Source organism: Setaria italica, chromosome II (assembly GCF_000263155.2).
Source record: "Setaria italica strain Yugu1 chromosome II, Setaria_italica_v2.0, whole genome shotgun sequence".
Classification (NCBI taxonomy): domain Eukaryota; kingdom Viridiplantae; phylum Streptophyta; class Magnoliopsida; order Poales; family Poaceae; genus Setaria; species Setaria italica.
Window position 1 is genome coordinate 34,154,098 of NC_028451.1, and position 16,089 is coordinate 34,170,186.

General features: G+C 42.7%; 1 protein-coding gene and 1 pseudogene across 2 annotated transcripts; one reads left to right on the forward strand and one right to left on the reverse strand.

Moving 5' to 3' along the window:
- The first annotated feature begins 825 nt into the window (after positions 1–825).
- On the forward strand, positions 826–11,497 carry LOC101785182 (isoamylase 3, chloroplastic). Of its 2 annotated transcripts, XM_004957017.4 has the most exons (24): positions 830–1,191; positions 1,318–1,378; positions 1,460–1,534; positions 1,872–2,029; positions 2,690–2,777; positions 3,477–3,713; positions 3,791–3,895; positions 4,085–4,189; positions 4,271–4,405; positions 4,502–4,588; positions 4,718–4,775; positions 5,356–5,419; positions 5,883–5,982; positions 6,585–6,685; positions 7,065–7,116; positions 8,455–8,517; positions 9,059–9,148; positions 9,242–9,314; positions 9,712–9,791; positions 9,877–9,981; positions 10,080–10,178; positions 10,414–10,475; positions 10,599–10,710; positions 10,901–11,497. In XM_004957017.4, exons 1-24 carry the CDS (start codon positions 1,082–1,084, stop codon positions 11,012–11,014), a joined length of 2,334 nt encoding a protein of 777 aa, XP_004957074.1. In that variant the 5' UTR covers positions 830–1,081; the 3' UTR covers positions 11,015–11,497. The 2 variants fall into 2 exon arrangements, 1 of the variants encoding a protein (XP_004957074.1); XR_002676469.1 differs by lacking the exon at positions 10,901–11,497 and having other exon boundaries at positions 826–1,191; positions 10,084–10,178; positions 10,599–10,679.
- Positions 11,498–14,868: 3,371 nt separating this feature from the next.
- Positions 14,869–15,701, reverse strand: LOC101785993 (annotated as a pseudogene).
- Between the last annotated feature and the right edge of the window lie 388 nt (positions 15,702–16,089).

Genomic DNA, 16,089 nt, shown 5'->3' on the forward strand with positions numbered 1-16,089 from the left:
CAGTTTTGTGCTGCAGCAGTCAGGAATAAAGCACTTGAGTTAGCACTTACCAGCTGCCTGCGAAGCAACAGAAACATCAAACATACCATGGCCATGTTTAGTTACTCCCAACTCCCAACTTTGACACTATGCAAAAAGAAGATTCCCCATCACATCGAACTTGTGGTACATGCATGGAGTACTAAATGTAGATGAAATTAAAAACTAATTGCACAGTTTTGTTGTACTTTGCGAGACGAATCTTTTGAGCCTAATTAGTCAATATTTGGACAATAATTCACAAATACAAACGAAACGCTACAGTGTGCTACAGTGCTGTAACAGTAATTTGGCACCTCCCAAATTCCCCAACTAAACAAGGCCCATATTGAAGAAAGTAAACAAACACTCGCCAATCATGAGTAAACAGAAATCAACCCAAATTATCATGATTGCAAAGAAACATATTTAAACAGAATTCCACAATTTAGAGGCATTTACAGGATTTACGTCCTACTGGTAACTACTACTTGAGGACCTGCCGCTATTTGCAGTCACATATGGGTCCCACCGTCCCAGAGTTATTGCCGATGAGACAACAAAGGACATCTACCGTTTGTAATCAATACAGATATTGGCATACTGTAAAGGATTCCACAAGGTTGTAATCAATACAGATATTGGCATACAGGTTGATTACAAACGGTAGGTATTGGCAAAAATCCAAAATGGAAAGAAAAATCTAGAGCGAGAAAGAGCAAAAGAGTAGGCGAGAAACTCATGATCGGGCCAGGAGAGAAAGGTCCTCCGTCCACTTCGCTATCCACCCGGCTCGCTCCAAGCCTCCAACCCCGCGCATGCACAACCACGTGTCCCCCAGACTCCGCTCACGGCTCACCCCCCGCTCGCCCTGTCCGCGCGCGCTCCCCAAGGTGAGATCACCGCCACCGTCTCCTCCCAGCCGCTCCCCCCACTGCCCACTCCCTCCGGTAGTCCGGTCTCCTCGACAGCCGCGAGCCTAGGGGCCGCCACCCCTATAACTGGCACCATTCCCCTACCCGCGCTCGCTCCCTCTCCTTGCCCCCCAATCCCCCACGCTTGGATGGATTCCGTCGGTACAAATCGCACCCAGCTGCGCTCCGTCGCCGCCGCCCCAGCCACTCGGAGCAGCGCGCTGCCGCGGCCGCACCGCCACCACGCGCTCAGCAATCGGTGAGTGGTTCTGTCGTTCGGTCTCGATCACCCCATTTTCTGGATGTTGATTTCGTGCTGCATTCTCTCGATTTGTGGCGCGGGTCAGGTCGACCTGAACGCTGAGCTTGTGTTGGGCCTGTGCAGTTTGGCGGCGACTAAGCTCGGGATTGCGCCACCGTGTGGAGGAGGGTGGTATTTTGGCAAGGCAGGTTCCTCGATTTTGGTATTGTTCGTTGCACGCTGATTTGTGTATTGACTGGTCCTAGGGAATTTCGTGGTGGCGCAGGTGCAGCGACCTGACGTCGCGCGGAGTACGGCAGCGAAAGCCCAGAGTCGGAAGGTGGGGAGAAGTGTGATCAAGGTATCTAATTACACCACGCTGCACTATTCATAGAAGCCACCGCTCGATAGTACTGTGTTGCTTGATATAATCGTGGCCATTTTCATGTGACGGGTTGGTATCAGCCACCGCTCGATATTACTGTGTTGCTTGATATAATCGTGGCCATTTTAATGTGATGGGTTGGTATCATTCAAGTTAAACTTTGTTATATGCAATTGCAAACATACTTTGTAATTATAAAGCTGTATCCTGCCATATTTTGCTGTTCTGGAATTGAATTTTGCTTCCGTGCTTAGTATGCATTGTTTGCCATGTATTATTTTGGGGATAATGTTTATCCATTTTGTAACAACAGGAAATGGGACACATATCATCTGACAGTGAAGTGCCCTTGAAATATTCTTCCGGCAAAGCTTTCCCTCTAGGAGTGTCGCAAGTTGAAGTTGGGCTGAATTTTGCGATATTCTCACAGCATGCTTCTTCTGTCACCCTTTGTCTGAAACTTCCTGAGAGGTACATTTTCTCCCCCAAAACTGTGCTGTGAACTTGTGATGTTCTTTTCATGTCATTCGACCTAACCATTCTCTAGTTTACTGAACTTCTTAAAAAAAAGTTTACTGAACTTCTTTTGTCTCCCCTCTCCCCTCATACATGAACCTGTATTGTTTCCTGGCTGCCTTGGAATTCGCCATTCCAATTTTGATTAGCACTACTACTGTATTTGTCATTTGTTATCATAGCTGCTTTCTTTGGGACTTTTGTACTTTGTGTAAAAACTTTGGTCAGACAGTCCATGGCTACTCATGTTTAGGCTCTGGGAAAATTGTCTGCACAACTTACTACATGCTATTTTGTGTCTCGGGATGCGTTACACTCAAACGTAAAATGCTTTAGTGAATACCCTCATCCCCACTGTTCCTCAGACAAAAAGAATACCAACAGACCAAATAAAAGCCAAAACTGACGAGCTATTAACAGGTAGGGTGCACAAGGAATGATATAACTCATGATTCCTAATATTTATTTCCTGTAATGATCTGGATCATGAGGTTGGAGCTTGGTTCAAATCACTTGCTGAAAAGCACTGTACCTGTAGCCTTGGTTTCTTGCTCTTTTCAAAGTAGTATGGCATACTCAATATGTAAATTTCTGACTTTCTGTAATCTTTTTTAGAGGCACCCAAGATGATGTGCAAGTTGTCGAGTTTGCTTTAGATCTCCAAAAGAACAAAACTGGAGATATATGGCATGTGTCGGTGGAGGTAGTTTTCTTTAGTTCTGATATTATTGTTAGCTTTAGAGATAAGCACATTATTCTTTTCTGTCGACAACTTATTGTGGACTGACATTCATACAACAAGAATTGTAATATTTTTTCTGATTTATATTGTCTTATGATTATATATTCTTCAAATGACTGTTCCATTTTATAATGATCAGCTGCATTTGGGAGGTACCATACCTGATGGAATTTCCCAATATTTCTGAAATGCTAGCCTTGTGTTATGAGCTTTTTCATCCCTGTTGACAAAAATAACTGTTGAGTACTGGCGCATAAAACAAGCTATTTTGCTTTGATCTGTTTTGGTGCTGACTTTAACATTTTCCCTCAAAAAAGAAAAACCTCAACCCCTGGGGAAGACCTCGCCTGAGGCATTCCACGTAGGAGAAGACCCACTATGAGTCTACGATGGCCGAGAAAGATTTTGTATAATGCTGAAAGCCATTACTGAGCGAGAGATCTTTTTTATGCAAAACCCAGGGTTCGAGACCTGGTTGGTAGCCTCCGCACTGGAGAATCTACCGCAATGCTACTCGCACATTCACACATTTCCCCTCATGTGCATACTCTATTCTTAAATCTTCATCCATTTTGCTTTTATGTAGTGTACTACGGTTATAGTTTTTTTTTCTTTGTCTGTCAAACTTAAAGAAGCCTTCCGTGTCTTTTTTAATTTCAGGGTTTGCCTGCTTCTGGTGTTCTTTATGGGTATCGCATTAATGGTCCTCAAGGCTGGCAACAAGGTCATAGGTTTGATGACAGAGTTATTCTTCTGGACCCTTATGCAAAATTAGTTTCTGGTCGAAAGTACTTTGGGGTTGAAGAAGAGAAGCCAAGTCAGCTGTTCGGAACATATGATTTTGATAGCTCTCCTTTTGACTGGGGTGACGATTATAAGCTTCCTAATTTACCTGAGGTATTAATATCATTTAGCGTAGTGCACAAATACCCTTAACATGTAATTCTCACCACATCTTTGGTTCCTTAATCTAGACAGATCTTGTTATATATGAAATGAATGTCCGCGCTTTCACCGCGGACGAGTCAAGCAGGATTGGTCCAGCTGTTCGTGGAAGTTACCTAGGTGTCATTGACAAAGTAAGGTTACCTATTCCATCACTTGTAGCAACATAAATTCTTTTGGTCTTTAGCTTCCCCCAGTCTATTATCACAGATTATTATCTCTGCTGATTTAGTTTTAGGTACCTGATAATGAACGCAGGCTACCTTCCAGTTTACATGCTGATTTCTTAATGACTTATACATGAAATAGTTCTGATTTCGTAGATTCCTCATTTGCTGGAACTTGGCGTTAATGCAGTGGAACTACTCCCTGTTTTTGAGTTTGATGAGCTCGAGTTCAAGAGGTTCCCTAACCCAAGGGACCACATGGTAAAATTTTGATAAACCTTTTTGACGCATAATGCCCTTCGCATTCATCAGTGGAGTGATACCGTCTTTTTCATTTGGAAGGTAAATACATGGGGCTACTCTACAATTAACTTTTTCGCACCCATGAGTCGTTATGCTAGTGCTGGTGGTGGACCTGTGGCTGCTTGCAAAGAGCTCAAGCAGATGGTCAAAGCATTACACAATGCTGGAATTGAGGTATTGACATCCTTTATACATGGCAAATCTTTTTCTTTGGCATTGTTTTTAACACCCTGGACCAAAATATTTAGTTGTATAACCATCTTTCAATAGGTTATTCTGGACGTTGTTTACAACCATACAAATGAAGCTGATGATGCTAACCCTTACATGACTTCTTTCCGTGGCATTGATAACAAGGTGATTGTAGAGTTCCTCTTTTTTTGTTGCTACACGTTCTGTCTTTTAAGTTGTCGGCCCGTAGAGAGAACTTCTCCGTTATTAGTTTTTGGACGAATTGATATAAAAAACAAACCATTGTTCTTGCAGGTGTATTACATGTTAGATCTAAACAACAATGCTGAGCTGCTGAACTTCTCGGGTTGCGGTAAAACCATGGTCCTAAACTTCTGTTTCTGAACTGAGATGTGCATTGCACTATGTGTCATTCTTTTTGGATGCAGCCTGATACTTTAATATTAGAGTAAAACCTGTCAAGTTGCATTTGTGTCCTTTTCCTTGGATTTAGGGTGGTTTTATTATTGTTCCTTATTGCATATCTTTTGCATTCATCTTGTTATTGTGTTTATTCAAGTGTCTCTAGTGATTAAACAGTACCTGTGGGCAACTAATTTGGCAAAGGACTTTGAATGATACACTGTGGTTTGATGCATATTCCATGTTTCACACTGCCGGCAGACTGTACTTGGCAATTAAATGCTTAATGCGGTTCTATGTTAACTGATAGAAGGGTGAAGAAGACATAGATTTACAGCCTTACATTGATTTGAGAGCTGCAACCTGTAGGGCAAGCCTTGTTGAACATTTGTTAAAGCCTGCTTAAATGTCGTGTTGGCCTAGTACTCTAGTTCTAGGTGGCCATATTTTGCTATTCTGGAGATTTGCTCTGAATCTTACAACTAGCAGGGCTTGTGTTTGCTCTTTATAAATTGTCCGGTTTGATCCAGGGAATACACTAAACTGCAACCATCCTGTTGTCAAGGAGCTTGTACTCGACAGTTTGAGACATTGGTATGGCACAACTTACAGCTATGATTTTTCTTTGACACCTGTGTATAATATCATTCATACTTTGTCAGGTTCACTTGAATACTTGATCACATATTTGCTCATAGTATTAATTGGTGGCTTGTTGCTTTGATTACTACTGTATTTACTTGTCTGCCCCCACTATCACGTGTATACAAATATCTATCTGGAGCTTAACTCTTAGATGTATATGGTCAAACCAAGATGCTGTATCTCATACACACTGAGGTCCATGCAAATTTATTCTAGGATACAGTGTGTGCTCTTGTTAGTTGATAACTAGCAATCATTTGGCTTGTGGTAAGATATAGCTGATGCAGCAGCTCGTGTGTATGATGAGTTTCATTAGTAGCTGCAGTAAGATGGATTTGTTGCCTATATTACCTGATAACAGTTTCATTCTAGTGTTGTTTCTGATTCACATCATTGTTTTTGTTGCTTCAAGGGTTAAAGAGTATCACATAGATGGATTTCGGTTTGACCTTGCAAGTGTTCTTTGTCGTGGACCTGATGGCAGTCCTCTTGATGCACCTCCACTCATTAAGGTACTTATTGCCATAGTTGTAGACTGAAGTTTCGAATTTTAAATGGCAATTATCAGGCCCGTAATGGGCTTCTTCTTTGTCTAGCTTTTTTTGTGTGCCTTTTTTAGCTAGACAAATCAAGTTAATATGTTTGATGCTAACACAAGAAATCGATTATTAAATGCTACTGTATTGTAATAAAAGGTTCCTACATTGAACTGTGGGCCATAGGTTATGGTGTAGTAACTACGAGAAACCAATTATCAAATTCATCTTAACTTGTATATACTTTGTAGCACTATGCTTCTTGTTTACTTCCTGTTTTTTAATTGTTTTTAAGTGTTTATTGGGAAAATATCTATTTGTAAATTCATATTGAACGCATTTACGCAGATTTTCAATGTCTATTGTTGGATGAGGCATGGATGGCTAGATTTTATGACATCGAAACATTTTAATTATCCCTGTCATCAGTTGAAGAAAATTGTTAATGATGGATCCTGACTTGTGAAAACAACCCAAATATGACCTGTCATTCTCCGTCCCAGTTGGTTTAGTCATATTTGTAAACCTTTCAGATGTTTTTAATGATTTTATCTGATTGTTTACTTATTTGGTTGAAGGAAATTGCCAAAGACTCTATATTGTCTAGGTGTAAGATCATTGCGGAACCATGGGACTGTGGTGGCCTTTATCTAGTAGGGAGGTTCCCTAACTGGGACAGGTAATTTGATCTATTTTGAATCTACTAATTTGACCATATGACTATAGATATAGTAGAACAAATGAACTTGAGGGTGTTTATTTTGCCATTTCTTCTGTCCACTGTTTAGTACTAAGACTACTTTAACATTACGATGAACATAATGCAAAAGAGTAATGTCTTCTCTACCATGGATGATAGCACTGTAGTTCTGAACTACTCATTATTGAATTACTTAGGAACCAAACTCCTTTCAAATGAGTTTTCGGTGGTCCCTTGTTAAATGGAATTGTCGCCACTATATTGTTCATTTGGGACTCAGAAATAGGCTTTTCTATCTTATTTCTCATATAGTTCTAAGAAATGATGAGCTGCAATTTGTTTGCCATTGGTCCTGTAGGTGGGCTGAATGGAACGGACAATACAGGGATGATATTCGAAGATTTATTAAGGTACTAAGATGTGCTTGACTTTAGACGTATATCCTATGATATGCATATCAAAGTGTTCTACTGATGCTTTGATGGAGATGATTCTTATGCTAGTTTATTGTTTGTTTGGCTCATAAATTGCAATTCACACGTTTTCCTATAGCCATTACATTGGAATATTGGATTGCCCTTTTGGTGATGTACTGATGCTTTGCTTGATATCCAGTGGTGCCCATTTTTATCATTTAGTTAGGGATGCAAGTTACAAATATTTTGGGTGATTGGGTCGACCCAAAATGTTGATAAAATGAACTAGAATGACATTCTGCGTAAATAATTTGGGGGGAGAAATAAACTAGGGTGGCATGCCATTGTAGTTAATCAGCTGACCCAGAAAACACTATTGAGTACCCACTTGCATCCCTACATTTAGTTGATCCCAGCTAGAAATGTTTTTCATGGCATGTGATATTTAACAGAAAACTGAATCTATTGTGGAAGGCTGGAAGCAGTCAGTGGTGAGAAAACAATGAAGACATTTGTTGAATGTGGTGCGGAAGTCTCCGCTGATCTAAATAATGCTGCAACATATTTTTATTCACTAATAAATGATGCAGCTTCTATGAATTAATCTCTGGGATAATGAACACCCAAACATTCAGTAATGTATGGGTTAGCTTAGGGAGATATACACCTTGCTTTGAAATGGTAACTGAAACAGTGCCTGTCTGAGAAACTTTTGGAAAATGGACAGCAGGGTGTCCCAGTCAGGGTAATTACCTTATTTCTGGATCAGCATTATCACCAAATTAGAATCCTGTTTACTGAGTCTATTGCAGACTATTCATATGCACCAATCATTTCTTTTGGAAAAGTAGAAAATCATGATCCACATCATTAAAAAGTTTTGAAAAGAGCACAACTGTATCAGACTGGCTTAATGTTCTGCTTATGAGCGTCCTTTTCCAGTTTCATGCTTCATTTGTTGAATTCCACTTCACATTTATATGCAAGTGTCCTGCCTAGTAGTCTGCTTGCGCTATTTAGCTCGAAAGGATCATCTTCAGTAGTTGGCAATTGGCATTTAGTTTCTCAAGCACTGTGCTTGACCATAACCCAAGTATTAGATGGATCCCTTCTTTTTTTTCTTTTCTTTTTTATTCGAAAAAAAGGATATGCACCAAGAAAGTTAACTATTTTACACATCGGTAGATTTCAACAAATTTAGACCTGAATGTACGTTGCACTCTGTTGGAATATGTGCAGACTTTGATCTCTGATTCATCTATTTCTCTCTTAACTCTTATTTCTCAATCATGAAGGAATGGTCATTGACCTAATATCACTAAACATTTGCAGGGAGATCCTGGTATGAAGGGGGTGTTTGCAACTCGTGTTTCTGGTTCTGCGGATCTCTACCAGGTTCTGTTGTGCTATTTCTTTACCGGCCTATTATTTAGCCTTTGTTGACAACATTGCTTGCCTGGTTATTCCTTCGTTGAAGCGCTACTTGCTTTGGGACCTTGATTTTGCTCAATGCTTTTCTGTGTTAAGAGCAGTTTGGTCAAAATTATTCAAGAGTTACTTATATGTATCTTGTGTCATCATTAGACTGCAGCAGTTAACAACACCTATCACATATCTTGCAAGAAAAATAGGCTCAAATTTGTGTCTTTATGGAAACTACTTTGCCTTGTTTAGAGTTATCATATTAATTTCGCCTAGATCCAGTTGTTTAAAAGTAGTATTTGTATAACAAGTACCATAGTGACTATTGAGACGCCATTTGAAATGTAAAGCCAGTTGTCCATGCTGTCACATGTTATTTCATTTTTTCTTTATGGATAATTTTTTATCATTTGTTGTTGAGTTCTAAGTTTTTTGGCATGGAAAGCAGGACTGGTTTCTTTTTTCGACAGGTGAAAATTTGTAAAATAAAGTCCTTTGATGTCTTGGTTGACAGGTGAACAATCGGAAGCCTTACCATGGCGTAAACTTTATAATTGCTCATGATGGATTTACTTTATGCGACCTTGTTTCATATAACTCCAAGGTAACTATAGCAAACAACACAGGGGTCTCGATTTATTATGTACAATGTGTTTTGCATGTTAACTTGCCTTTTCTTTTGAATGAAATCATATAGCACAATGATGCAAATGGAGAAAGTGGTCGTGATGGGTGCAATGACAACTATAGCTGGAACTGTGGCGTTGAAGGTACATGCTCTACTGATAAAAAATTGTTCTGTACATTGGAATTGTCAAAGTTTGAGAGATGTTTTTTTTTTGACATCACAATGAAGAATAGCATTGTAAAGTTGCTCAAAGTAATTAAATGCCATTTTTTAAATGCCTGAATAAAGCGATCAGGAGAATAATGAAACTTCATTTGTGATGGATCAGTGTTTGCATAATTTATCAACTGAACTAAAAAGATTATTCATATCGTTGAAGCTCCTGTGTCAAGATTAAGCCAAGAAATTATACAAGTATGACATACCTTTTCAAACAAAGCACGATCATGGAGGTTTATCCTTTTTTATTTTGAGGGGAAAAAATTATTTCACTTGATTCTACATTGGGTATTAAAGTTTGTGCTCTTGTCCTGTTACAGGAGAAACAGATGATTTGAATGTGCTAAGTCTTCGTTCGAGGCAAATGAAGAACTTCCATGTCGCATTGATGATTTCTCAGGTTTTTATATTATTGATTCACCATATAGTTACTTTTTATGTGTAACCGAATCGTGTCAACTTACGAGTTACATTATATACAATAGGGCACTCCAATGATGCTGATGGGAGACGAATATGGTCATACACGTTATGGAAACAATAATAGCTATGGACATGATACTCACATTAATAATTTTCAGTGGGGCCAGGTTACATAATTATGTTAATTTTCTGTTAGCAATATGTAGTGATGCATGCAACAGCCTTAAATGCTAATTTGTCCTCTCCAATCTCCATGTTCATATAGTTAGAAGAAAGAAAGGATGGCCATTTCAGGTTTTTCTCAGAGATGATCAAGTTTCGTCATAACCATCCAATACTGAGACGAGACAGGTTTCTCAGCAAAGTAAGTTCAAAGCTAGTGTGTTATTCTTGCAATTGACTGCTTCAGTAAAGCTAATAAGTTCCCCTTTGCCAAAAAAAGTATTGCCATGTATCCAAGTATAATATCATGGTGCTCGCAAACTAGAGACAGAATGATCAGGAATGATAAAATTAGCCATCTTTTTTACAGTATGCAACTCTTGGTTTATTTTATTTTTTAAATGTTTCCATTGCACTGATATTTTTCTTGTTGGTAGAATGATGTCACCTGGCATGAAGATTGTTGGGAGAACCAGGAAAGCAAATTTTTGGCGTTCACGTAAGGAAGTTATCTTATTGCACTTAAATAAGTGCTACGTTCTGTCCATAGGATGGTATTTCCTCATGCCCCTTTTACTGCAAATTTTGGATATTTAACTGGTCGTTCATGATTCTGGTGCAGGATACATGATCACAATTCTGGTGGAGATATTTATTTGGCATTCAATGCTCATGAGTATTTTGTGGATGCTGTAATTCCCCCACCACCACACCATAAATCTTGGAGCCGCGTGGTATGGATTCTGTCTGATCCTGCTAAATGTTTATACAGAGTAATTTGCTGTTAAAATGTAATAGCATTGTGTACTGAAATTTTGATCTAGTCGTTACTTGGTCTGGTTAGCTTTAGTGCTGTTTCTCTCTCAATTTGTGAGTTTCCCTTTCAGTTTGGTTAGCTTACAATGCCTCATTGCCTTTCTGCAGGTGGATACCAACCTGGAATCACCAAATGATATTATCCCAGAAGGAGTGCCATTGACAAGTTCACGGTATAGGATTGCTCCCTACTCTTCCATCCTGCTCAAGGCAAAGCCTTAGCAAGGTGGAGGCAAGCCGTTCTGTAGGAAGCATGAGAATAATGTTGATTCTAGCTTTGGTTGGCTGGTTAAGAAGATTGGCTTACATTTCCAAGCTCATAAGTCTTAACCAACTGCGCTGCAAAGCGAACTTCGATCTATAAAGTTGGACCAATCTTTACGAAAATTGACTGGAAGGAGCTATGGTTGCAATTGGTATGGTCAAGGAGGACTTGTTTATAACAACACATGGTGAATAATCCCCCGCACACAGAAGCAAGAAAAGCCTTTTTTATTCACTGGAGTTCTGGTTGGGGGAAGCATGGCTCGTTTGTAACTAGTATTCACAAATGTTCTTTCATTTTCCGTTCGACCTGCAAGTGGCTGACAAGCGCTTGTTTTGTTAACGTGGCATTCCCATGTTCGGCATATCTATACCGTAATGAGAGCTTGATTTCCTCTACTCAAATAAGCTGATGAATGGATGCCAGAACCTTTTGCTGTCGTCTGTTTGCGCATGTTGTTGTAGGTTGCTTGCACTGGTGGGGCCACACAGGCCGCTTGAATTTTTAGCCAAGTTCAGCCTGAAGCTGAAAATACCCCAGTAGCCTCCGTATTACAGTGGCTAGCTGATTGGAATAAACATGCCAGTACCCAGAGTGTTGAAACCATTGCCTGATCGTGCCAGCGGCCTTGGCGCCTTGTCGTGGCAGTGGCAATCTGTGGCATGCATGCTCATCGCGTATCGGCCGCGGCGGCGGGCTCCCGTGTCCGGCTGACGGCGACGGCGGTTGGTGCGGAGAAGAAACAATCAAATCTGCATGTGAGAACGGGGGAGGATAGGATGGCAAGCATCAGGCATCAGGGCTCCCAGGCGAGCACCAACCTGTTACCCTTGTTGTCCAGTGCGGCCAAAAGAACAGCCGGCGGCGACATGACAGGATAACATGGCCATCGGCAGGGCCGGGCCGGCGGATACCCGAACCAGAACCGGGCATGTGACGAGTTAATCTCCGTCTCACCTGAACGCCACCAATGCGGACAGCTCCGATCCGGCCACAGCCAAATGAATGAATGGGATCCTCCCCCTTAATCATTGGCTGGTAACCAGTAACCACCTTCCGAGTTAGAAAGCGAACGGAATTATGCGGACGCCTTTAGCTGAACCTGCGTACTTAGCTGTCTTGTTTGGGGAGTACTGATGCTAATGCAGTAATGCTCTGCAAAGCTGTGGTTGCCATCATGGGTTTGCATATTACTATATGCGAAAGCGATTGGGTCGTTAGTACTAACCACCATTTACCCCACGGATAATGGAAGTTTGCACTTTGTTTAGCACAATCCTGATCATTCATGGCATGGGTGACTGATGAACCACTACCGGTACTTAATAATCAACGCGAAGCTGGTCTCCCCACCGGCCTCCAAAGAGAATGCATTGAAGTTCATGTATACCAACTAAGAATTTACACTTCTTAATTTGCTACTCCCTCCGTTCCAAATTACAAGTCATTCTAACTTTCTTGAAGTTAAATTATTTTATGTTTGACCAAAATTATAAAGAGAACCACAAAGGTTCATGACACCGAATAGATATACTATGAAAATATATTTAATGAAGAAACTAATGGTACTTATTTGGTATCATGAATGAATGTTATTACTTTATTGTATAAATTTAGTCAAATTTGAGATACTTTAATTCTCCAAAAAAATTAGAATGACTTTGGATGGAGGGAGTATATATCAACCGTAGGGTACTCACACGTTTCTTTATTGTCGTTTTGACACCATGATGGGCTCTGTAGTTTCAATAGCATTGTGAGGACAGGATAATCTCAATTTTGAATCTTACTAAGGACGTAACTTTGCAGCCGACTCTTATTTCCACGTTTGAGTCCTGGGACAATCTGCAAGTAAGGCAGATACCTAAGTATGGGTGCATGCAGCTCAACAGTAATCACCCGAACTTGACACGTCACTGTTATCCAAAGATTTTCCGTGATTGTCCTGCCCCTCTCATCACCACCCCACGACTATACCAACTGTACCACACTTTTCGTCCGTCGTGGACGGCACAGCCCATGGGGACAAATACATGGTGGCTTGCGGTACGGTCTCCAAGTGAACTTGTGGTCGTCACGTTGCGAACTCGACGCCGCGGCGGAGCCGTTCGATCGCCCGCTCGGGGGGAGGTGGGCGGCATGTCCGGCCTGCCTGGTTGGTACGTCGGTGTCGCCATTGCTGACTGGCCGGCTGGCCGGAATCTTCCAACCTGGGCACAGCCCGGTCTGATGGGCGGATGGATGGTCACCGGGAAAAAATGTTGTGGATTGCATGGAGAAACGCTAGCTCGCTGTCCCGAAATTGGGTACGTTGGGAGGTCATCTCACGCATGATCGATCATTCCAGAACGCGGCAGAAAAGCACGTCCATGTCTCGCAGCTATATACTGGACTAGTGTTTAAGCGTAAACAATTCTTCGATCTTGCAGGTGCTAAGTACCAATCTGCCCATGTGTTCTACGGTTTTACAAGGAATTTAATAGCTTGTGCTTGGTGGACTTGTGGAGCTTTTAGGCTTTTGCCCATTTGAGCAGGTTAGATGTTACTGGATTTATCCTGAGGATCGGATCAAGTTGAGCGTCACCAAGTGGTGAAAACTCTGGGTTTTGGAAGGGTTTGGTTAGGTGGGAAGTCACTAGAGTTATGTTACATCGATCAAGTTGACCATTGTGTAGGAGTGTCTGCAACTTTAGCCTTGGAAGGATCTGATCTGCTGGTTAGGCTGGAAATCACTGGATTTGTCTATGGATCAAGTCACAAGAAAACCAAAATTCCTATCTGCCATTGACGCAGAACACGCCTTCCACCAAAAAAAAAAAGAAGAAGAGAATATTCTTGAAATTGTCAACCGAGCAATCAGTAAGCAAGAGGACTTTCACAGAGATGTTTATATAGTATAATACTAGTTTGATTTATATCTCATTTTGTCAGTAAAGCTGCGACCGTTCTGGAGGTAGTTCAGTAAACTAGTAGTGACCTGTTTACCATTAGTCCGAGTATAAAATATGGGGGCGGAACATGGGCTTCATTGATTAGTTTCAACAAGCTAATCATCTCCTTCAAAAGGCATTATTCTAGGCAACCAACGTTAGCTGGAGTATACAAGTGGCCGCGCCAACGACATTATCAACGGCTAGTGTCGCCGCATTAAAGTTTTCTTTCTCAAATTCATGAAAGGCGGCACAATTCTCACCCATTATATAGGGGCATATTCTGTAAGAAAGTATTGTGCAGGAAAAAAATATTCAAATAGTTCTCACTGAAACTGGAAAAAGGAATTCCAGTGGTGCCAAATTAATGGGACCAATTGGGTACATGGAGCTGATCATCATATATATCCAATGAGTCCTAATTAACATCTGAATAGTCCATTTCAACCGTAGTCGTTATCATAGGCGCTCATTCTAGAGTTCAAAGTAGATGCTACAAAGGAGGAAAAATTCACATGGCCGCATTTTCCAAACTTCATGAAAATCCAAAATTGGGTACGTACGACCAGACAACAGACAGGCAGACATACAGTGAGCGGCCAGCTCACAACCGACCATATCGATTTGCGCGTGAAACAAGAATAAGAGGAGGATTTCGAAAAAATAGAAAAAAAAAGATAAGAGGAGGATGTAGCCAAATCATTTTCAGATTTTATCATGCTCGAATTGAAGATTCGGAACCCTCACGCTTTAGCCAAAACGCGCCATCCAGCCGTAACATATCAATCCGACGGCTGATCTGCACGGAAATTAGCACTAACCCCCCTCGTACTAGTTGTAATCACGTGTGGTAACCTCGTCTTCCACCTCTTTATAAGCTGCACGCCTCTACTATCCCGGACACCATTACAGTACACACACGCCAGCTGAAGCGCCTCCTCTTCACTCTCACAAGCTCGAGCCTCCTCTCTCGCTCGCTCTCATCTACAATGGCGCGCTTCCAGCTCGCGGCCTTGGCCATGGCCATGCTCTTCGCCGCCGCGGCGGCCCAGGCCCCGGCCGCCACCCCGACGCCCGCGCCCAGGGCGTCCCCCCCGCCGGCGACCCCACCTCCGACCCCGGCGCCGATGACTCCGCCCCCGGCCCCGGCCCCGGCCATGCCTCCCCCGGCCCCGGCGCCCACCACCCCGGCCCCCGCCCCCGAGGCCTCCGCCCCGGCGCCCACGGCCGAGGCCCCCACCCCCACGATGAGCTCCCCGCCGGCGCCATCCCCCATGGCCCCCACCCCGGGCCCCAGCAGCGACGTGACCCCGCCCCCCAGCGCCGCCGCCGGCGTCTCCCCCACCGCCAAGTGGGTCGCCGCCGCCGCCGTGGCCGCCGCCGCCGCCTTCTACTGAGATGGGATCTCCACCGTCCCGTCCCGTGCTGTAATTTATTGTTATCCTCCGTGTTGAGCTGTTGATTTTTTGTTTCCTTCGCCATTTTTTTTGTTCTCTCTTCCATATTCCATTCGGCATTCGATTCAGTAGGACTCCCGGCATCTATATGTGTAGGATTGTGGGTTGGACAGATTGGTTGGTCGGTCGGTTGGCCCGGTGGTGTTGTGATCCTCTCCATTTGTATAATCCCCCGTTAATTTATTTCACATCTTCCCCATCTTTGGCAGTTATTTACATACTTGTTGCTTGCCCCCGCATCTGCATTTTAGCTCGTTTCAGTCAGATCAGATCTTGAAGAGCGCTTGTAGAGTAATGTAGCTTCAAGATGTTGCTTGTTCTTGAGCTTGAAGCGCAGGCTTCAGGTCACTCGCGATCGATGCGGGTAGTGCGATGCGTCCATGAGCTCGTGCACATCGATGGAGTCGAGCCGGGGTGCGGATGTGGATCTGGGGCCAGAGCACAACTACTGTGCTCCAGATCTGGGCGCGCCTCGCAAGCCGCCAGGGGCCATTATTATACGCGCGCCCTACTAATCGGCGCGCGGTGGAGTAGGGACTGGGGGTGACGGGAGGCCAGCTGGGGGTTCGCAGGCAGCGGCTGGCAGGCCAGGCCAGGCCAGCAAATAGAAAACGCCACGCGGGGGGGGGGGGGGGGGGGGGGGGG